Below are 24,294 nucleotides of genomic sequence, written 5' to 3'. Positions count from 1 at the left end.
ATAACGCCAGCCCTGACTGCTTGTGCTCCCTACCACTGGTCAGTCTCTTTTTAGACAGCTGACACTGGTGGGAGCAGCATAGTATTAGCTCTGGGATTGATATTGGCCATATACCACAAACCCCCGAGGTGCTTTATTGCTATTATAAACTGGTTACCAATGTAATTAGAACAGTAAAATGAAATGTTTTGTCATACCCGTGGTATATGGTCTGATATACCATGGCTGTCAGCCAATCAGCATTCTGGGCTCGAACCACCCAGTTTATAATACAGACTATGGGGACATACAGTACACGTTGCGGTATGTATGGGGCTGGTCACCAATTTAGTAAGTGATTATCTTATGAGAGACGGCTCACAGTCTAGGAAAAAAATAGATAACATCATTTTTGTTTACAGTAATCTACATAAAGTTGAAGAACAGAAAGTACGGTATGTGGTGTGCAGTGCACCACAGAACAACCTTTGTGACCTCTGGTTAACCTGGAAACAAAACCAAATACAGCCAATGCTAGTGACCTCATCCCTGTCTTCTGAAAGGCACTTGAAAAGCCATTGTGGGGTTCATGTTAAACTACAACATGATTTAATGTCATGTTTATAAAAGAAAGTGTTACATTTACGCTGGTAGAACATGATACGTACTGTCTGTCCGCTGTACTAAGGTAACACAACCCCGGCACATGCAAAAATATTTGGCAGGCCGACATAGTGCTTTCCAGGTTTGTGGAACAAATTAAATTCTGCAGCTCTGCTGCACTTTGCCTCCAAACAACCATTACAACTAGCTTTATATATTGTCTGAGCAGTAGACCATCAAATGGTGCTTTTCTTCTTGCAGGGGAGCGGTCGACATGATCGAGAATGGCAATCTGCTACCTAGATGTAAAGGCAAAGGATTAATCTATATTTGGCAGTGAAATGATCTTATTGCACTCTTAATGCTCACAAAAGCTAACATAAATTGATTTTGACAACTATGAGTACGACATTAGTGACCCACAAGACAGTCTTTGGCTGAATGAAGGTTGTGGGAAGTGGTGCTTGGGGAATTGTCATTTGAATCTTGCATGCAATTCTAAATGCATGAATTCATTTTTGAAATCTTCTTTTGAATCTATATACTCTATAAGTAAGCGACATCTATCAGAGGGTGGGTGGGCCTTGTCTGGCTGTTTTCATGTTGGCTTAATGATGTTGTTTTTAGCTTGAATCACTGATAAGTAAATGACAAAACAATGAACAATTATTTTCTTCACCAACAGTCATTTTTCATCTTCGTGGGGAAAAACCCCTGCCTTGCCTCATCTTTCAAGTCCATTCGAACTGATTTCGTATTTGTGCTGGTAAAAAATTAATCTAGCTGTCGGCCAGTGGGGAACCCAGAGGTTCCTGTGTGATTTATTGCCAACTTAATTCAAAATGGCTTGGGATGATGAACGCCATGGAAAGTTGGGAGTTGTGTTATGGAAGAATGGAACTGTCTGCTTGGAGTTATCTGATATGAAATAAATAATACAGCGACTAAAGCAGACAGAAGTGTTTGACTGGAACGATGCGAACCAATAGACTATAACCAACCATGCATCCTTGAATAGGTCATGTGATCTACTGCCGCTGGATAAGTAAAGGACTTATAAGCATAAACCTAAATACAGTAGGATATAGTAATAAAGTATATATATATGCCCAGGTATCTGTTTTAATCCTATTGTGACACATCTGATAAATATGTACCTGCAGTATGAGAGAGAGAGAGGAGAGAGAGAGAAAAGAGAGAAGAGAGAGGAGAGAGAGAGAGAGGAGAGAGAGAGAGAGAGAGAGAGAGAGAGAGAGAGAGAGAGAGAGAGAGAGAGAGAGAGAGAGAGAGAGAGAGAGAGAGAGAGAGAGAGAGAGGAAACTTTGGTATAGATATGGAAAGCCATTTTAACATTTATTAATCCTGTGTTTGACATCAATAACTACATTCTTGATATCAAATACAGTATTAATACAATACAACTTTCCATACCCACATGCACTGTAGCATGTGGACATTACACTTGACAGCATTTGCTGATTAAATTTATCTGAATGGCAATATCTAGGCGTATTGCAGTCTCTTTCTTTGAAAAAGGCAGCAATCTGAAAGTCATTCAGCAGGCTGTCTCGTGAGACCCAAGGCCAAAGCTAATCACAACTTCGACCCACTTCTAAATTCCAATGACTGAATCAATTGTGGTGAGCATTCCCACTGGAGTAGAGCAAAGTCATTAATGGCCACAACTGACTGTGGGCTGGTGTGGTTGGTACAAAAGCCCTGTAACCTAGACTTAGGCCACAGTATGACAACAGTCAGGTGTCTTAGCTGACAGAGGGTACAGGGTCATGTTCAGTTGGTCAAGGCTTAGCAAAACATTTAGCAATGGAAAATGAAAATCTGCACTCTAATTCGACAAGTTCTGGAAGTATCTCCCTGTTTCAAAACATTTACTTTCCTTACTTAACACGTCCCTGGTCTTGCTTTCTCGCTAACCTGCTTATGGTAGTGTTAGCATTGAATGATGGAATGCCACACATTTCTGTGCTTCTTGGTCGAACCCAGGTCCTTACTTGCTTGCTTCAAATGTTTGCTTCCCACTGAACATGTCTCTGGTCTTAACTGCTGAGTTGAGGTAGTATTTCCCCATACACGTATCAAAACGTTTCTAAATGTTTTATCCCTACTGAACACAACTCTAGTCCTAACTCCTGTCTCTTCTCTTTTCCTCACTAGGTTGCAGGCTCTGAGGAAGGAGAAGTCCCGGGATGCGGCTCGCTCGCGGCGGGGGAAGGAGAACTTTGAGTTCTATGAGCTGGCTAAGATGCTGCCCCTGCCCGGCGCCATCACCAGCCAGCTGGACAAGGCTTCCATCATCCGCCTCACCATCAGCTACCTTAAGATGAGAGACTTTGCCAACCAGGGGGACCCGCCATGGAACCTGCGCATGGAAGGCCCACCGCCCAACACCTCCGTCAAAGGTAAGCTCCATTCACCACCATGGTCCAGCTACCCACAATTTAGTTCAGTTCAGTCTACAGATGTAGGATCTTAATTTATTCACCCTGTTGCAGGAGAACTTTCCTTCAACACATGAAATGTAAAACGTGTAGTGTATTTTGAGGTTTTAAAAACAAATCTGAAGTTTGTAATTTTCACTTTGAAATTTCAGACTTGATATATCAACCTCTACAAAAATGTCCATTAATTATAATCCACATAATCATTGGCATGTCCTTTTGCTGCAGGATTATTTTCCTGCTGTAGCAAATTGTCTCAAATTAAGATTCTATATCTGTAGTTCAGTACCAAACGGTTATATCAATGGTTCTCTCACTTTACCAGCTAAACATTGATGATATCTCTCTTTGTCTGAGCTTTAACATACTGTGATATTAAGGTAATACTGTAAATTCTAATATTATAAAACGTAAACTCCTGTAGACCATGACAGGATTAAAGGGATTCTGCGAGATTCTGGTATTTAAGAAATCTTTCTACTTACCCAGGGTCAGATGAACTCATAGATATGACTCTGCGTAGCATATACTACAGTACCTGTAGACTCCCAGTCATTGGGCTAACGCTAGTTAGCATTGGCTCATGAAACTACCTCTAACTTCCTTCATACTGGACACAGAGACACACAAATCGTATCCACAAGTTAATCTGACTCTTGGTAAGTAGATATATTCCTTTAATGTTTTACTGGACACAAGCCTACACTCAATGTTAGAGTGGAGGGGAAATTAGGAACTCTGGCACCTGTGGTCTGGTCACACATATTGAAAATGTAAACATTTAACTTTGATACATTTTGAGCCTACTAGTACATGCAGCAATTCTGAGTATTTTAAAATGTAACCCAATTTGCCTTTGAAATTGGTTCTTTGTGCAGTGCACTTAAAGACGATACAGCTCTGTATATTTTAATAGGGTATGCTGGAGTAGGAATGACCGTAAAGATTAAAGTCAATTGCAGAAATGTTCAGTCAATGCGAGCTGTTTGCTCTGCCGAGGCATGCACACACACACACACACACACACACACACACACACACACACACACACACACACACACACACACACACACACACACACACACACACACACACACACACACACACACACACACACACACACACACACACACACACACACACACACACACACACACACACACACACACACACACACACACACACACACACACACACACACACACACACACACACACACACACACACACACACACACACACACACACACACACACACACACACACACACACACATACACACACACACACACACACACACACACCAGATGGCATCATTGTTGTCTGGCTTTGAAGAGACACATGCATTTTAATTAGAAAATATATACTGCTGAATGGTTTGGATTGGAAAAGGCTGCTTGATTTCCTCCTGATACAACTAAGACCTATAGCCTACACTTTGCATTCAATCAAAGATGAGTATACAATGCTGCTGGGGGGGCCTTGAACCAGAAACATTTTACATTTGGATATTTGAATGACTGACTACACCTCTGCTGCATGTCCTGTCTTTCTATCGGCAGACAGATAGTGGCAGTCTGAATTGAATCACTAACTCACCACATTTTATTTTCACTTCATTCTGAACAGAGCGGCGTATTGATCCCATCCTTTTTGTTGCTGTGCATCGCCGGTAGCTAATGGAGACGGCTTACCATCTCCCTCTGCCTATGAATCAGTGTTATTTCTGAATAGGCTACGTTAGATGAGCCTGACCCGGCGCTTCCACAGCTCCCAGCCTGCCAGACACAGCAGGCTATAGAGGCTGTAGGTAGGATATGGATACTGGAAGAGGATGTGGAGGTGTCATACGTTTTGATTGGTTTACAGATGTCACACACACACACACACACACACACACACACACACACACACACACACACACACACACACACACACACACACACACACACACACACACACACACACACACACACACACACACACACACACACACACACACACACACACACACACACACACACAAGCCAGGCTTAGCAATGCACTGCATGGTAATGCAGGAGGAGGGAGAAGGGTATGCTGTGTTATTGTACAGTATCAGACGAGGGAGAGGCCAGGCCCTTTTAATTCAGAGTTGTTTGTGCTACACAGATGAAAGCCAGCCTCATACAGCAGCAGAGTTACACTGTTTCTGATTCATGGCCGGCCCAGTTTATTTAGCAGACACAGTCTCTCAATCAATTTGCCTTGTGCCTTAACATAAAGACCCGTGTCGGTGTCACCATGAATATGTTATTATAGGAGATTTGCTGAGGAGAAAACTGAGCCTACTTTTGACAATGCATGTCTACTTAATACCTGATGATTGTAACCTTCAGGGAAATCTCAGTAGCACTCTGCCGGTTTTGAAAATCCACTCTGGTTTTAGCAATGGATCTTTGCTTAGGGAAAATGATCATTCTATTTTTGTTCAAAATAAAACATGGTTTGGAGCTGGCATTTGGACGGCGCTGATGTCTGTCTGAGTTGCCAAACGTAGTTAAAACCAGCCTCTATTCTATGGAATACAACACCAAGGTGACAAAGTTGAGTATAGGTTGCTCGGATATGTAATAAAAATGATAGGCGATAGTACTGGCATCAGAGCTAAAGGAATTTGACCTCCACTTCTCTCTCTCCAAATGCTGTTGATGTATTATCATAAGTTTAGTCTCTCCTCTCTCGCCGCTCTTCTTTCCTTCCTCGTTGCCTTCTATTGACCTTTACCGTAATTGACCCATCAACAATTTTTTCCCGAGCGTTTTAACCGAAATTTGCTAGTCTCTGTCAGAGGCAGTTCACATCTGTTGAAGGACACTGCACAAACAAGCGTGACCTTTCTCTTGTTTGAAGGCTGGCGACGCCTCCTCATCCCCTCCAACCCCTCCGCCACCTGGGCATATTATTATTCATGCATGCGGAGCAGAGAGGAGAGGAGAGGAGTGGAGCAGAGAGGAGAAAAGCAGAGGCGAGGAGAGGAGCAGAGAGAAGAGGAGTGGAGCAGAGAGGAGTTTAGCAGAGAGGAGAAGAGCAGAGAGGAGCAGAGAGGCGTGAAACAGAGAGGTGAGGAGAGGAGCAGAGAGGAGAGGAGTGGAGCAGAGAGGAGTTTAGCAGAGAGGAGAAGAGCAGAGATAAGCAGAGAAGCGAGGAGTGGAGCAGAGAGGGGAGGAGTGGAGCAGAGAGGGGAGGAGAGGAGCAGAGAGGAGAGGAGCAGAGAGGAGAGGAGAGGAGCAGAGAGGATTGGAGCAGAGAGGAGAAGAGCAGAGCAGAGAGGGGAGGAGTGGAGCAGAGAGGGGAGGAGTGGAGCAGAGAGGGGAGGAGAGGAGCAGAGAGGAGAGGAGAGGATTGGAGCAGAGAGAGGAGAAGAGCAGAGCAGAGAGGCAGAAAGGAGAGGAGAGGAGCAGTGAGGAGAGGAGCAGAGGAGCAACAGAGAGGAGAGGAGTGGAGCAGAGGTGAGGAGAGGAGCAGAGAGGAGAGGAGGGGAGCAGAGAGGAGAGGAGTGGAGCAGAGAGGAGAGGAGCAGAGAAGAGAGGAGTGGAGCAGAGAGGAGAGGAGCAGAGAGGAGCAGAAAGGAGCGGAGAGGAGAGGAGAGCAGCAGAGAGGAGCGGAGAGGAGCAGAGAGGAGCAGAGAGGAGCAGAGAGGAGCAGAGAGGAGCAGAGAGGAGAGGAGCAGAGAAGAGCAGAGAGGAGAGGAGAGGAGCAGAGAGGTGAGGTGAGGAGAGGAGCAGAGCAGAGTAGAGCAGAACAGAGAGGAGTCAGTAAAATGCCAGACGCAAGAATCGGGTGGCTCCAAAAAAGAGACCTCCTTCCATCACCACGACATTCCACAATTCATGTTTTACTATGCATACAGTACATTTAATGTTTACCTGTTTGTTCTCTGAATTTTTGCATTTTTGTAGGGCATAATTTACTATCGGAATACAAAAGGTGAGAATTTCTTCACTGAAAGATGGCAGAATTAATTTCAATTCATGCAACTGACTCATTTAACTCCCTTGAATACAGTGTTGTTTGGTAGCCTTACGTTAGATTAGGGGTCAAGCATCATCTTCATTGGGGGACCAACCAGAGAGGCTCTCTAGTCTCTTGGTCTATGTGTCAGCTTGTACTATTTGATGTCCCCTGAATGGGCTCAGCACCCTGCACATTAAGTTCCAAATGGCACCTTATGTAGTGCATTATTTTGACCCGGGCCCTCTGGTAAAAAGTAGTGCACTATTTTGACTCGGGCCTTCTGGTTAAAAGTAGTGCACTATTTTGACTCTGGCCTTCTGGTTAAAAGTAGTGCACTACATAGGGAATAAGGTGCCATTTTGGACTCAAAGTCTAAGTTGTGTTAATTATAGAGAGAAGAGACACAGCAGTGGCATTTCTGTACTTATGATCCATCCAGCGCTTTCAGATATGCTGTTTCTTCTGTTCCCCGCTGATCGTTTCCTCTGTTGTGACCAACCATTACAACCTATTTCACATAGTGGCAATATGTTTACCACTTTGATGTTTTACAACACAAAAGGCTTATATCAGGAAATGCAAGAAAAACAAATGGATATGACGTTTCTACTGTTAAGGGGTTATACGTAAACATTCAGTTCATACATATTAAACAAATTTGCTTGAGAAATGATGTGCATTCTTTTTGATAATGAATACAAAATGGATCACTGTGCACTTCTCGTAAGGGTTGTACCTGTCACTTGGTCTTTTCTTTTTTAACTCAGCTGTAAAGCAACTATTAAAAGAATGGAATCAGTGCCAAAAGCCCATGTACTTGCTCCAAGGTACACTGTTTTGTCAGTGACTTTTCACATTGACCTTGAGGTGTCTGCATGCTACCCTCCATCCCTCCATCCATCCCTCCCTCCCTCCTGCACCACCCAGCACCATTGATATCTTACCAGCCTTTTCCCAGCAAATAATGAACTGCTTCCCATTGCCACTGCTGGTGGGATATTACCAATGTGCCACCCACCCTTCAAGGGGGTAGGGTAATATTAACTACTATAACACGTTATCTGGTTGAAGCCTTTGACCGCCTGGCAGAGCGATCTAGCTGTAATCCCTAAGAGGCCCAGTCCATCCATGTGAAGTCGTTTGTTTTGAAGGTAAGAAGGTTGGTGCTGAAGATGGCATTGATTAAAGTGCACTTTCCCTCTTGCCCACTGTGCCACACGCACTGTGGCTGGTAATGAGGGGATTAATAAGTACACCCCAAATGGCACCCTGTTCCCTACATAGTGCACTACTTTTGACCAGAGCCCTATGGGCCCTAATTAAAAATAGTGCACTATAAAGGGAATAGGGTGCCATTTGGGACTTAGTCATGGTGTTTTTGCATCACATTGGACACTCAGGACATAGAGAATAAATGTGGCATTTATGCATCTTTTGGAAAAATTGCAGCTTTTTACTAACAACACAAGCTTAGTGTATTATAGTAGAGGTACTGCATTGGCTAAACAGCTTCCTACATTTCTCCCACTTAATAAATGGATAGTAATTTGCCCAGCTGTGAGTGTGAGCTGTTCTATTCCCCAGTCACAGTGTAAGAAAAATTGAATGACAGTGAGAAAAACAGCAGTAATTATAAAAGTAATTACTAAATGCTGATGATGCCCATAGGCTTTGCATAACTACATTTAGAATAGGAAATTGCTTTTGGCTACATCGGAAGGCTGGTGGGCATGTTTGTGTTATTTTCTTTATTTATTTTAGTATGCACAACCAAATAAAGTAATTGCCATGGAAACAATTACTTATACACTTTTTTGTGGGCACAAACAGCTCCGGGAAGCGTTGTTGTTGAACAATGTGGTTTAATGGAAATGAGTGTAGTCACTTTGTTTATATTCCTGAACAGATTACAATGAAATGGAACATGAGGAGAAGACAAAACACTGTGGCTGAATATGAGTCATTTTCTAAATAAAACATTACTTTTTACAAGATTTTTTTACTGGGACATGAAATCACTAAGATGTTTGGATGTTTTCTCTTAATGAAGAGTCTCTGTTTGCTTCTGTGAACTATGTTACTAATGGCCTATTTCACTCATCAATGGAGACGACAACGCAGAGGTTGGCAGTAGCTTACTAGCAGTATGAGACTGCACTTGTGTGTGTCTGTCTGCCTGTCTGTCTGTCTGCATATGTACAGTTAAAGTCGGAAGTTTACATACAACTTAGCCCAATACATTTAAACTCAGTTTTTCACAATTCCTGACATTTAATCCTAGTAAAAAGTCCCTGTCTTAGGTCAGTTAGGATCACCACTTTATTTTAAGAATGTGAAATGTGTCACGATCGTGTGGGGGATTGACGGACCAAAACGCAGCAGTTGGAAAATAAGCCATCTTCCTTTTATTGAGGAGAAGGAAAAAACGAAACAAAAAACACTTACAAACTAACCAAAACAAAAACGACCGTGAAGCTAATAAACGTCGTGCACATACACAGGCTACAAACGTTCTGACATAGACACGGAAGACAATCACCCACCACGAACACTGTGACAACGCCTACCTAAATATGACTCTTAATTAGAGGAACGCCAAACACCTGCCTCTAATTAAGAGCCATACCAGGCAACCCAAAAACCAACACAGAAACAGAAAACATAGAATGCCCACCCAACCTCACGTCCTGACCAACTAACACACATAAACTAACAGAAATAGGTCAGGAACGTGACATAACCCCCCCCATAAGGTGCGAACTCCGGGCGCACCAGCACAAAGTCTAGGGGAGGGTCTGGGTGGGCATCTAACCACGGTGGTGGCTCAGGCTCCGGGCGAGGTCCCCACCCCACCATAATCCATCCTAGCCTCCATCTCCCCCTAAGAATGTCCACCCTCCTTTTACCCCCACAAAATCTTCTTAGTAACATCACTGATAGGGACAGCACCGGGACAGAGAGATTGATCAAGACAGAGGGATAGCACCAGACAGAGGGATAGATAAGAATAAAGAGGTAGATCAAGATAGAGAGGGAGATCATGATAGAGGGGCAACTCCGGACTGAAAGGCAGCTCCGGACAGAGAGACAGCTCTGGACTGAGGGGCAGTTCTGGGTATATAGCCTTTTCTGGCTGAAGGGCAGCTCATGGCTGACTGACGAATCTGGACGCTCATGGCAGGCTGACGGCTCTCGACGCTCATGGCTGGCTGACGGCTCTCGACGCTCATGGCTGGCTGACGGCTCTCGACGCTCATGGCTGGCTGACGGCTCTCGACGCTCATGGCTGGCTGACGGCTCTCGACGCTCATGGCTGGCTGACGGCTCTCGACGCTCATGGCAGGCTGACGGCTCTCGACGCTCATGGCAGGCTGACGGCTCTGGCCGCTCATGGCTCGCTGGCGGCTCTGGCAGATCCTGTCTGGTTGGCGGCTCTGGCAGATCCTGTCTGGTTGGCGGCTCTGGCAGATCCTGTCTGGTTGGCGGCTCTGGCAGATCCTGTCTGGTTGGCGGCTCTGGCAGATCCTGTCTGACGGACGGCTCTAGCGGCTCCTGTCTGGCGGGCGGCTCTAGCGGCTCCTGTCTGGCGGACGGCTCTGTAGGCTCATGGCAGACGGGCGGCTTTGCAGGCTCATGGCAGACGGGCGGCTTTGCAGGCTCATTGCAGACGGATGGCTCAGACGGCGCTGGGGAGACGGATGGCTCAGATGGCGCTGGGGAGACGGATGGCTCAGATGGCGCTGGGGAGACGGATGGCTCAGATGGCGCTGGTGAGACGGATGGCTCAGATGGCGCTGGGGAGACGGATGGCTCTGGCCGGATAATGCGCACTGTAGACCTGGTGCGTGGTGCCGGAACTGGAGGCACCGGGCTAAGGACACGCACCTTCATACTAGTGCGGGGAGCAGGGACAGGGCACACTGGACTCTCAAAGCCCACTCTATACCTGGTGCGAGGTACCGGCACTGGTGACACCGGGCTGAGGGCAAGCACATCAGGATTAGTAGGGGGAGAAGAAACAGTGTGTACAGGGCTCTGGAGACGCACAGGAGGCTTAGTGCGTGGTGCCGGAACTGGAGGCACCGAACTGGATACACGCACTACAGGGAGAGTGCGTAGAGGAGGAACAGGGCTCAGGAGACGCACTGGTAGCCTAGTGCGTAGTGTAGGCACTGTAGGTACTAGGCTGGGGCGGGGAGGTGGCGCCGGAAATACCGGACCGTGCAGGCGTACTGGCTCTCTTGAGCATTGAGCCTGCCCAACCTTACCTGGTTGAATGCTCCCGGTTGCCCGACCAGTGCGGGGAGGTGGAATAACCCGCACCGGGCTATGTAGGCGAACCGGGGAAACCATGCGTAAGGCAGGTGCCATGTATGCCGGCCCGAGGAGACGCACTGGAGACCAGACGCGTTGAGCCGGCCTCATGACACCTGGCTCAATACCCAATCTAGCCCTACCAGTGCGGGGAGGTGGAATAACCCGCACTGGGCTATGCACTCGTACAGGAGACACCGTGCGCTCTACTGCGTAACACGGCGCCTGCCCGTACTCCCGCTCTCCACGGTAAGCCTGGGAAGTGGGCGCAGGTCTCCTACCTGCCCTTGGCCCACTACCTCCTAGCCCCCCCCCAAGAAATTTTTGGGAATTACTTACGGGCTTTTTGGGCTTCCGTGCCAGACGCGTTCCCTCATAGCTCCGGTTCCTCTCTCCGGTAGCCTCTGCTCTCCTCAGTGCCTCCAGTTGTTCCCATGGCTTTTCGGGCTTCCAGCCACGTCTCCTTGCTGCCTCCTCAAACCACCGCTCCTGGGCTTTAGCTGCCTCCCTCTCTTCCTGAGAGCGGCGATTCTCTACTGCCTTAGCCCAGGGACCTTCTCCATTCGATATCTGCTCCCAAGTCCAGAAATCCTTGTTTTCCTGTCCCTTACTCCGTTGACTCCGCTGCTTGGCTCTGGTATGGTGGGTGATTCTGTAACGGCGTTCCTCTCTCTCTTCATAAGAAGAGGTGGAGTAGTGATCGAGCCAAGGCGCAGCGGGTTGTGAATACATGATGAATTTTATTTATAAGACAAAACGAAACAAACTATACTTGAATAAACTAACAAAATAACAAAACGAAAATAGACAGACTTAGTACGACGAACTGACATAACACACGCAGAACGAACGAACAAGTACTTACTACAAAAACGCACGAACAAACCGAAACAATCCCGTATGGTGTAACATCATACACAAACACGGAAGACAATCACCCACCACGAACACTGTGACAACGCCTACCTAAATATGACTCTTAATTAGAGGAACGCCAAACACCTGCCTCTAATTAAGAGCCATACCAGGCAACCCAAAAACCAACACAGAAACAGAAAACATAGAATGCCCACCCAACCTCACGTCCTGACCAACTAACACACATAAACTAACAGAAATAGGTCAGGAACGTGACAAAATGTCAGAATAATAGTAGAGAGAATGATTTATTTCAGATTTGAGAAGTTTACATACACTCAATTAGTATTTGGTAGCATTGCCTTTAAATTGTTTCACTGGGGTAAAGGTTTCGGGTAGCCTTCCACAAGCTTCCCACAATTAGTTGGGTGAATTTTGGCCCATTCCTCCTGACAGAGCTGATGTAACTGAGTCAGGTTTGTAGGCCTCCTTGCTCGCACACGCTTTTTCAGTTCTGCCCACACATTTTCTATTGGATTGAGGTCAGGGCTTTGTGATGGCCACTCCAAAACCCTGACTTTGTTGTCCTTAAGCCATTTTGCCACAACTTTGGAAGTATGCTTGGTGTCATTGTCCATTTGGAAGACCCATTTGCGACCAAGCTTTAACTTCCTGACTAATGTCTTGAGATGTGGCTTCAATATATCCACATCATTTTCCACCCTCATGATGCCATCTATTTTGTGAAGTGCACCAGTCCCTCCTGCAGCAAAGCACCCCCACAACATGATGCTGCCACCCCTGTGCTTCACGGTTGGGATGGTGATCTTGGGCTTGCAAGCCTCCCCCTTTTTCCTCCAAACATAACGATGGTCATTATGGCCAAACAGTTCTATTTTTGTTTCATCAGACCAGAGGACATTTCTCCAAAAAGTACAATCTTTGTCCCCATGTGCAGTTGCAAACCCTAGTCTGGCTTTTTTATGGCGGTTTTGGAGCAGTGGCTTCTTCCTTGCTGAATAGCCTTTCAGGTTATGTCGATATATGACTCGTTTTACTGTGGATATAGAAACCTTTGCACCTGTTTCCTCCAGCATCTTCACAAGGTCCTTTGCTGTTGTTCTGGGATTGATTTGCACTTTTCGCACCAAAGTACATTCATCTCTAGGAGACAGAACGCATCCTAACCGACTTGCCAAAACTATAGTTTGTAGTTTTGGTTGAAAAACGAGTTTTAATGACTCCAACCTAAGTGTATGTAAACTTCCGACTTCAACTGTATGTGTGTGTGTGTGTAACACGTGTGTGTAATGTGTGTATTTATAATATGCGTATTTGTACGTTTAGTGACTTTTTGTGACTTGTATTTTACACAACGGGATTACTGTATATTTTGTTTTTATTCATTTAAAAAAATTGGAGACCCTTGTAAAATAATTAAGCCTTAAAAGTATTTATTTTTATTCCAATGCATAGCCTACTGTAGCTGCATCAGTTGCTCATGTAGCCAGGCACTACACCTTGCGTCGACGGGCTCAGTAATTTGCTCTTCTGCAAATGGTCCATTAATGGAGAAATAAATCAGAGGGACAGTTGGAATGAATATGGAAAGGCTTTCTTCTAGTGTTGTGACTGGCCATTTAGTCAGCTGCAGCTAATACCCACACAAAGTGGTACAAATCACCTCCGTGGGTTTACACTATAGAGGCCAGAGAAGAGCAGAGCACTGCCTTCAGATGGCCTTCTCACATCGCCCAGCCATGAAGGTCTCAACTCTCTACTGTAGCAAAGTAGCCTTCTGATCTCACTGTATGTGTAGCGAAACAGAATGGAAGCTGGTGAGAGCCGGATGGTTCGGACGAGGCTAGCAGCCTTCTGATCTCACTATCTGTGTAGCGAAACAGAATGGAAGCTGGTGAGACCCGGATGGTTCGGACGAGGCTAGCAGCCTTCTGATCTCACTATCTGTGTAGCGAAACAGAATGGAAGCTGGTGAGACCCGGATGGTTCGGACGAGGCTAGTAGCCTTCTGATCTCACTATCTGTGTAGCGAAACAGAATGGAAGCTGGTGAGACCCGGATGGTTCGGACGAGGCTAGTAGCCTTCTGATCTCACTATCTGTGTAGCGAAACAGAATGGAAGCTGGTGAGACCCGGATGGTTCGGACGAGGCTAGTAGCCTTCTGATCTCACTATCTGTGTAGCGAAACAGAATGGAAGCTGGTGAGACCCGGATGGTTCGGACGAGGCTAGTAGCCTTCTGATCTCACTATATGTGTAGCGAAACAGAATGGAAGCTGGTGAGACCCGGATGGTTCGGACGAGGCTAGTAGCCAAGGTCCTTTTCCCAAGGACAATAACAGTCGTGAAAATAATTGTCTATTAGACTTGTTGATGAATCAGCCAATAACGAGGTTTCCAATATTTAGTTTACAATATTCAGCCTGCTTTGACAGTACATAAAAAATACTTGAAAAGAGCTCGTTGAACAAAGAAAGTATCCAATCAAATGTAATTGGCTTGACTAAGGCAGCAGTAATACATTTAATCATTAAACCAAGTTGTCTTGGTAGCTTTTCAACCCTTGGCATGAATCAAAATGTCCAGAATTATTCTGTGATATTGTTTATTTTTAAACATTACAGTGCCAATATCATTTGACTGGTCAGATTTCTCCCCTGATTTCTCCCCAGATTTCTCCCTGGTCCAGTCAGTCCGTCACTCTACCTTTAATGGATATCAACTAAATCATGTTGGCTGCTCTCTCTCACCACCGTTACTATTGATTTATCCCTCTGATAAAGATCAACTCCAGCATTGACTGATGCATTAATGGATGGGTGAAAAGAGAGAAGGAGATAGGGGGGGAAGAGAAAGAGGGGTGGGGAAACAACAGAGAGGGAGTAGAGAAATATGTACAGTATATATATATATATATATATATATATATATATATATATAGTATATCACAAAAGTGAGTACACCCCTCACATTTTTGTAAATATTTGAGTATATCTTTTCATGTGACAACACTGAAGAAATGACACTTTGCTACAATGTAAAGTAGTGAGTGTACAGCTTGTATAACAGTGTAAATTTGCTGTCCCCTCAAAATAACTCAACACACAGCCATTAATGTCTAAACCGCTGGCAACAAAAGTGAGTACACCCCTAAGGGAAAATGTCCAAATTGGGCCCAAAGTGTCAATATTTTGTGTGGCCACCATCATTTTCCAGCACTGCCTTAACCCTCTTGGGCATGGAGTTCACCAGAGCTTCACAGGTTGCCACTGGAGTCCTCTTCCACTCCTCCATGACGACATCACGGAGCTGGTGGATGTTAGAGACCTTGCACTCCTCCACCTTCCGTTTGAGGATGCCCCACAGATGCTCAATAGGGTTTAGGTCTGGAGACATACTTGGCCAGTCCATCACCTTTACCCTCAGCTTCTTTAGCAAGGCAGTGGTCGTCTTGGAGGTGTGTTTGGGGTCATTATCATGTTGGAATACTGCCCTGCGGCCCAGTCTCCGAAGGGAGGGGATCATGCTCTGCTTCAGTATGTCACAGTACATGTTGGCATTCATGGTTCCCTCAATGAACTGTAGCTCCCCAGTACTCATGCAGCCCCAGACCATGACACTCCCACCACCATGCTTGACTGTAGGCAAGACACACTTGTCTTTGTACTCCTCACCTGGTTGCCGCCACACACGCTTGACACCATCTGAACCAAATAAATGTATCTTGGTCTCATCAGACCACAGGACATGGTTCCAGTAATCCATGTCCTTGGTCTGCTTGTCTTCAGCAAACTGTTTGCTGGCTTTCTTGTGCATCATCTTTAGAAGAGGCTTCCTTCTGTGACGACAGCCATGCAGACCAATTTGATGCAGTGTACGGCGTATGGTCTGAGCACTGACAGGCTGACCCCCCCACACCTTCAACCTCTGCAGCAATGCTGGCAGCACTCATACGTCTATTTCCCAAAGACTACCTCTGGATATGACGCTGAGCACATGCACTCAACTTCTTTGGCGAGGCCTGTTGGCGAGGCCTGTTCTGAGTGGAACCTGTCCAGTTAAACCGCTGTATGGTCTTGGCCACCGTGCTGCAGCTCAGTTTCAGGGTCTTGGCAATCTTCTTATAGCCCAGGCCATCTTTATGTAGAGCAACAATTCTTCTTTTCAGATCCTAAGAGAGTTCTTTGCCATGAGGTGCCATGTTGAACTTCCAGTGACCAGTCAGTATGAGGGAGTGTGAGAGCGATGACACCAAATTTAACACACCTGCTCCCCATTCACACCTGAGACCTTGTAACACTAATGACTCACATGACACCGGGGAGGGAAAATGGCTAATTGGGCCCAATTTGGACATTTTCACTTAGGGGTGTACTCACTTTTGTTGCCAGCGGTTTAGACATTAATGGCTGTGTGTTGAGTTATTTTGAGGGGACAACAAATTTACACTGTTATACAAGCTGTACACTCACTACTTTACAATGTAGCAAAGTGTCATTTCTTCAATGTTGTCACATAAAAATATATACTCAAATATTTACAAAAATGTGAGGGGTGTACTCACTTTTGTGATATACTAGAGAGAGAGAGAGAGAGAGAGAGAGAGAGAGAGAGAGAGAGAGAGAGAGAGAGAGAGAGAGAGAGAGAGAGAGAGAGAGAGAGAGAGAGAGAGAGAGAGAGAGAGAGAGAGAGAGAGAGAGAGAGAGAGAGAGAGAGAGAGAGAGAGAGAGAGAGAGAGAGAGAGAGAGAGAGAGAGAGAGAGAGAGAGAGAGAGAGAGAGAGAGAGCTATGTATGTCAGGGGAAGGTCAGAGAGGGTTCTGGCCCCTGAAGTGTTTGTGACGGTTCCTCCCAATCATTCAGGACACAAATGACTCCCTTAATCATCCAATTTAATCGCACCATTTTCTGCACCTCAATAGCCAGGGTTTAAACACTCTGTTTGCTTGCTGTCTCAAAGACCCTCATATTGAAACCAATGGATTTCTACAATTTAAAGAGCATACACCGGGGGGAGTTGGTGGGGGATGCGGGTGGAGATAGAAAATACATTGGCAGGGGTCTGAAAAACCAGCCAATTCATGCGTGAAGCATTTAGCTATTGCCATCTCAAAGCATGACTAACAGTTTTCGGTCACCAGCTTCATTTATTAATATCTATAATAAGTCCCTCTCTGATAACAGCCCTCTCTGAAAGCATTTTCTCTCTCTCTCTTTCTTTCTCTCTCTCTCTCTCTCGCTAAAATGTTGTGGTGTTGATATTATTCGACCCGTGCAGATTAAGAAAGAGGACAAAGGTGAATTGACTGCACCTGCCCTCCAATGAGTAGTGATAACAAGGCCGGTGGCGGAGGCAAAGCACATTGGGAATGCATCCTAAATGGCACCCTATTCCCTACATTCCCTATGGGTCTTGTCAAAAGTAGTGCACTATATAGGGCATTGGACTCGGAGTGGCCTCGCCAGCATAGCCTCGACATGGCAGCATCAATGTCAACCAGGGATGTGTTGGAGTCAGGCAGAGAGAGGAGAGGAGAGGAGAGAGCATCACCCAGGGACATGTTGGTGTGAGTCAGGCAGAGAGAGGAGAGGAGAGGAGAGAGCATCACCCAGGGACATGTTGGTGTGAGTCAGGCAGGGAGAGGAGAGGAGAGAGCATCACCCAGGGACATGTTGGTGTGAGTCAGGCAGGGAGAGGAGAGGAGAGAGCATCACCCAGGGACATGTTGGTGTGAGTCAGGCAGGGAGAGGAGAGGAGAGAGCATCACCCAGGGACATGTTGGTGTGAGTCAGGCAGGGAGAGGAGAGAGCATCACCCAGGGACATGTTGGTGTGAGTCAGGCAGGGAGGAGTGAGTACCAGTAGCCCTTCTGAAAGGCCACAGTGGGGAGATGGACGAACAGGTAGACAGTTGAGGAAGCCACATCCTTCGCCACAAGTGACTAGCATGTTGATGCTGAGTGTTCGCTACTTTGAATTCCCCACATAAATTTGTAAGCCACGTTTTAATGACTAAAATAGTCCAACTCAAATTAAACCTTGGAAGAGAGAAAGAAGAAAAAACATACTGTACTTTTTTCCAGACATCACAACCTAGATGTAGGGTTAGATATGTATATGTGTTCATGTATTCTGTGACATTAGACGAGGCTAAACGGACGATGCCAATAATATCATTGTGCATTTCCCAAATGGCACCCTGTTCCCTATATACTGTAGTGGCATACAGTTAACCTAAACCCTATGGGCCCTGGTCAAAAGTAGTGCACTATATAGGGGATAGTGTGCCATTTAGGATGCATATACTGTATAGTCCTGTACCACTTTGTACTCTCAGAACAACACACCAAGCCAATTACTGATGAAGAAGAAAGATGTGAGCGTCTGGAGAAGTCTTCTACACCCTCTATTTAGAGGTGTTGATCCCCATTGTTTAGCTGAGGTCAGGAGGAGCATGTTCTCCTGATTAATAACAGATTTATTTTCTTCTCCGACGACTTGTTCTGGGGTTTCATCTGTGAAGGAGATGCCTCTTAGCAGACTGAGAGAACTGAGAGAACAGCAGTCTAATCGTCACAACTAGAATATCAACCCCTCCTTTTTCCTCTCCGCGTACATCCTCTGATTTGGTTTAACGCAACAGTGATCAGTGTTCATTTCTGCATCTCCTCTCTGCGTCGTGGCAACGATATGCCAGAAAGACACTCTCTAACGCTGTAAAGGAGCTGATGCCATTAAATCCTATCAACATCAAGGCAGCAGTTTGATTTTCAACTTTTTGTATTATAATTGTTTTGGGTGCAATGGCATTTTCAAATTATGCAGGTCCCGTAATTAAGCTCTGTCAACGAGTGGTTTGTTATTTTTTGTCTGTAGCCTAGCCAACTGGTCTGCTGGAATTTGCATGGCTTTGGATGTTAAACAGTTTTCTGTAGGCTCTCTGTGTAATGCAACCCTCTCAGTCTAGTTTTGGTGCAGATAAAAATCCCCTTAGTATGTGTCATAAAGTCATGGCAAAAGTGAAATGATGCCATTCACAAAGACATACATACATTTTGACATCATGCAGGGTTTGCATGGGACAAAGGATGCACTATTGCTGCAGAATTACAGTATATACATATATATTGATGAGTTGGACCGCAGAGTGAAGGAAAAACAGCCAAAAAGTTCTCGGCATATGTGGGAACTCCTTCAAGACTGTTGGAAAAGCATTCCTCATGAAGCTAGTTGAGAGAATGCCAAAAGTGTACAAAGCTGTCATCAAGGCTGTCACCAGGGCGCCAGGCTGCCCTGCATTACACACTCCTGACACCATCATTTACGCACACCTGCCTTCCCTCGTCACACGCATCAGCAATATTGGACTCACCTGGACTCACCCAATCACATGTTTATTACCCCTATATTTGTCAGTTCCCCAGCTCTGTTCCCCGCTGCTGCATTGATTGTCATTTGTCTGTGTTACCCGTGTGCTGACGCTGTTCCTGTCTCGTTCTATGTCCGTTCCCTGTTAAATGTTTGACTCCCCGTACTTGCTTCTCCTCTCCAGTGTCATCCCTTGACAAAGGCAAAGGGTGGCTACTTTTTGGGTGACAACATGATTCCATATGTGTTATTTCATAGTTTTGATGTCTTCACTATTATTCTACAATGTAGAAAATAGTAAAAATAAAGAAAAACCCTTGAATAAGTAGGTGTGTTCAAACTTTTGACTGGTACTGTGTGTGTGTATATATATATATATATATATATATATATATATATATATATATATATATATATAGTTGAAGTCGGAAGTTTACATACACTTAGGTTGGAGTCATTAAAACACGTTTTTCAACCACTCCACAAATTTCTTGTTAACAAACTATAGTTTTGGCATCTACTTTGTGCATGACACAAGTAATTTTTCCAACAATTGTTTGCAGACAGATTATTTCACTTATAATTCACTGTATCACAATTCCAGTGGGTCAGAAGATTACATACACTAAGTTGACTGTGCCTTTAAACAGCTTGGAAAATTCCAGAAAATTATGTCATGGCTTTAGAAGTTTCTGATAGGCTAATTGACATAATTTGAGTCAATTGTAGGTGTACCTGTGGATGTATTTCAAGGCCTACCTTCAAACTCAGTGCCTCTTTGCTTGACATCATGGGAAAATCAAAAGAAATCAACCAAGACCTCAGAAAGAAATTGTAGACCTCCACAAGTCTGGTTCATCCTTGGGAGCATTTTGCAGACGCCTGAAGGTACCACGTTCATCTGTACAAACAATAGCACGCAAGTATAAACACCATGGGACCACGCAGCCGTCATACCGCTCAGGAAGGAGACACGTTCTGTCTCCTAGAGATGAACGTACTTTGGTGCGAAAAGTGCAAATCAATCCCAGAACAACAGCAAAGGACCTTGTGAAGATGCTGGAGGAAACAGGTACAAAAGTTTCTATATCCACAGTAAAACGAGTCCTATATCGACATAACCTGAACGCCTGCTCAGCAAGGAAGAAAACACTGCTCCAAAACCGCCCAAAAAAAGCCAGACTATGGTTTGCAACTGCACATGGGAACAAATATCGTACTTTTTGGAGAAATGTCCTCTGGTCTGATGAAACAAAAATAGAACTGTTTGGCCATAATGACCATCGTTATGTTTGGAGGAAAAAGGGGGAGGCTTGCAAGCCGAAGAACACCATCCCAACCCTGAAGCACGGGGGCATCATGTTGTGGGGTGCTTTGTTGCAGGAGGGACTAGTGCACTTCACAAAATAGATGGCATCATGAGGGAGGAAAATGATGTGGATATATTGAAGCCACATCTCAAGACATCAGTCAGGAAGTTAAAGCTTGGTCGAAAATGTGTCTTCCAAATGGACAATGACCCCAAGCATACTTCCAAAGTTGTGTCAAATTGGCTTAAGGACAACAAAGTCAAGGTTTTGGAGTGGCCATCACAAAGCCCTGACCTCAATCCTAGGCAATGCTACCAAATACTAATTGAGTGTATGTACACTTCTGACCCACTGGGAATGTGATGAAAGAAATCAAATATGAAATAAATCATGCTCTCTGCTATTATTCTGACATTCACATTCTTAAAATAAAGTGGTGATCCTAACTGACCTAAGACAGGGAATTTTTACTAGGAATAAATGTCAGGAATTGTGAAAAACTGAGTTTAAATGTATTTGGCAAGGTGTATGTAAACTTCTGACTACACTACAGTTCAAAAGTTTGGGGTCACTTAGAAATGTCCTTGTTTTCCATGAAAACATACATGAAATGTGTTGCAAATTGAATAGGAAATATTGTCACGGCGTTGACAAGGTGTGACGCACTCAGGCGTAGTGGGTGCAGAGTCAGGCGCAGGAAGCTGAAGGTACAGAATAGTGCTTTTATTACAGCACAAGGAAAATCGCACACGCCAAAATGCCGGGCGCACAACCACGATTTGCCCAAAAACAGGACCTAACTAGCCTGGAGAAAAACCCAACACGAAACACACTGCCACACATAAACACAGTGGAAAAATAAGCCCGCACAAAGAGCAGGCGGGCCTACCGGCTTAAATAGCCCAACTAAAAACCTAAACAAGAAACAGGTGAAACCAATAAGACAAAACCAAGGGAAAAGGGATCAGTGGCAGCTAGTAGACCGGTGACGACGACCGCCAAGCGCCGCCCGAACAGGAAGTGGCGCCACCTTCGGTAGGAGTCGTGACACAAGGTTATAAATAATGATTTTTAATTGAAATAATAATTGTGTCCTTCAAACATTGCTTTCATCAAAGAATCCTCCATTTGCAGAAATTACAGCCTTGCAGATTTTTGGCAATCTAGTTGTCAATTTGTTGAGGTAATCTGAAGAGATTTCACTCCATGCTTCCTGAAGCACCTCCCACAAGTTGGATTGGCTTGATGTGCACTTCTTACATACCATACGGTCAAGCTGCTCCCACAACAGCACAATAGGGTTGAGATCCAGTGACTGTGCTGGCCACTCCATTATAGACAGAATACCAGCTGACTGCTTCTTCCCTAAATAGTTCTTGCATAGTTTTGGGCTGTCCTTTGGGTAATTGTCCTGTTGAAGGAGGAAATTGGCTCCAATTAAGTGCCGTCCACAGGGTATGGCATGGCGTTGTAAAATGGAGTGATAGCCTTCCTTCAAACTAGACACTCTAATGTACTTGTCCTCTTGCCTAGTTGTGCACCGGGGCCTTCCACTCCTCTTTCTATTCTGGTTAGGGCCAGTTTGCACTGTTCTGTGAAGGCAGTAGTACAAAGCATTGTACGAGATCTTCAGTTTCTTTGTAATTTCTCGCATGGAATAGCCTTCATTTCTCAGAACAAGAATAGACTGACGAGTTTCAGAAGAAAGTTCTTTGTTTCTGGCCATTTTGAGCTGTAATCGAACCCGCAAACGCTGATGCTCCTGATACTCAACTAGTCTAAGAAGGCCAGTTTTACTGGTCCCAGGTATCACCTCTCCTCATCAGGATAGGGCCCAGGCCCAGGCCCAGGTATCACTTCTAATCATCAGGATAGGGCCCAGGTATCACCTCTCCTCATCAGGATAGGGCCCAGGTATCACCTCTCCTCATCAGGATAGGGCCCAGTTATCACCTATCCTCATCAGGATAGGGCCCAGGTATCACCTCTCCTCATCAGGATAGGGCCCAGGTATCACCTCTCCTCATCAGGATAGGGCCCAGGTATCACCTCTCCTCATCAGGATAGGGCCCAGGTATCACCTCTCCTCATCAGGATAGGGCCCAGGTATCACCTCTCCTCATCAGGATAGGGCCCAGGTATCACCTCTCCTCATCAGGATAGGGCCCAGGTATCACCTCTCCTCATCAGGATAGGGCCCAGGTATCACCTCTCCTCATCAGGATAGGGCCCAGGCCCATAACAAAAAGCTAGAGCTCCCTCCCTTTCCTCAACTAGACATACTGTAGCCAAATAATTGAATCTATTATTTTCATTCATTTCTTTTATTATTTCAAACATTCTTGAAGAAAGTAACATCTTAAAATAACATCTTACACAGGACCCCTGAGTCTGACTCACCTCCGCTACAATCAGAGTAGTATTTCACCCCTGGTCAAAGGGAACAGATGACAAATATCCCGTCTCCAGCAGTGTGAAGGTGAATGGTTATCTACCCATGTTGTCGTTCAATGTTAGTCTCTGTTGACATAATATGTCGGTGGTAGGCGGGGTAGATTAAAAAGTAAAACCCAAACAGTAATTGCGAAATGACACAACTCCATACAAGATGCATGATGATTATTTTGTCTTACCTTGGACAGGAAAAGCCTGAGGAACCCAAACCCAATGGAAAAAGAAAGAAAGTACTTCATTGACAGTCACTTGAAAATGACTGAATATAAACACAAAAGAACGGCTTTGGGTTTCTCAGGGCGTAATAAACCGGTTTTTCATCTCTCTCTCTCTGCGATTGAGCCTGTACAAAATCTCTTTATTTCTTGGGGTAACTAATAATTTAAATACAGACAACGTTTGGTTCCAATTTACCAGCAATAAGTTGTAATAGTATTTTCTCTGCAATTTTATCGTTAATGCACTCATTCTAAAGAGCAGTATTTTGCCAGTCAAACAAATATCATCACTGGAGCTTAGGACCAGTAATAGTCCCACATTAATGCACACATTAAACTTATTAAATCAATTCTGTGGACACTTTCTAAAGTGGACTTTCTGTTGGCTCTCTCCTCTCGCCCAGCCTACTCACATCTTCTTCGATGTATCAGTCTCTTTCATTCCCCTCCTAATGATCCAGGCATTTTAGTTTGTAAATTACACTGAACAAAAATATAAACGCATGTTGGTCTGTTGGTCCCATATTTCATGAGTTTAAATAAAAGATCCCAGAAATGTTCCATATGTACAACAATCTTATTTCTCTCAAATGTTGTGCACAGATTTGTTTACATCTCTGTTAGTGAGAATTTCTCATTTGCCAAGACAATCCATCCACCTGACACGTGTGGCATATCCAGTGGCGATTTTAGCATGTAAATCTTGGTGGGGCAAAC

At 45.0% G+C, this 24,294-nt stretch overlaps 1 protein-coding gene across 2 annotated transcripts in view; it reads left to right on the top strand.

Annotated features, from left to right (window-relative positions):
* Positions 1-24,294, top strand: part of LOC139563531 (neuronal PAS domain-containing protein 3-like) — a 425,688-nt gene that overhangs the window by 146,990 nt on the left and 254,404 nt on the right. For both annotated transcript variants that reach the window (XM_071382264.1, XM_071382263.1), the window contains one exon: positions 2,758-3,002. In XM_071382264.1, coding sequence (XP_071238365.1) covers positions 2,758-3,002 — 245 coding nt within the window. The remainder of the gene's footprint in view (positions 1-2,757; positions 3,003-24,294) is intronic.

The sequence above is a fragment of the Salvelinus alpinus genome, chromosome 34 (assembly GCF_045679555.1).
Source record: "Salvelinus alpinus chromosome 34, SLU_Salpinus.1, whole genome shotgun sequence".
Lineage (NCBI taxonomy): Eukaryota > Metazoa > Chordata > Actinopteri > Salmoniformes > Salmonidae > Salvelinus > Salvelinus alpinus.
This window is presented reverse-complemented; position numbering and strand designations above follow the sequence as displayed.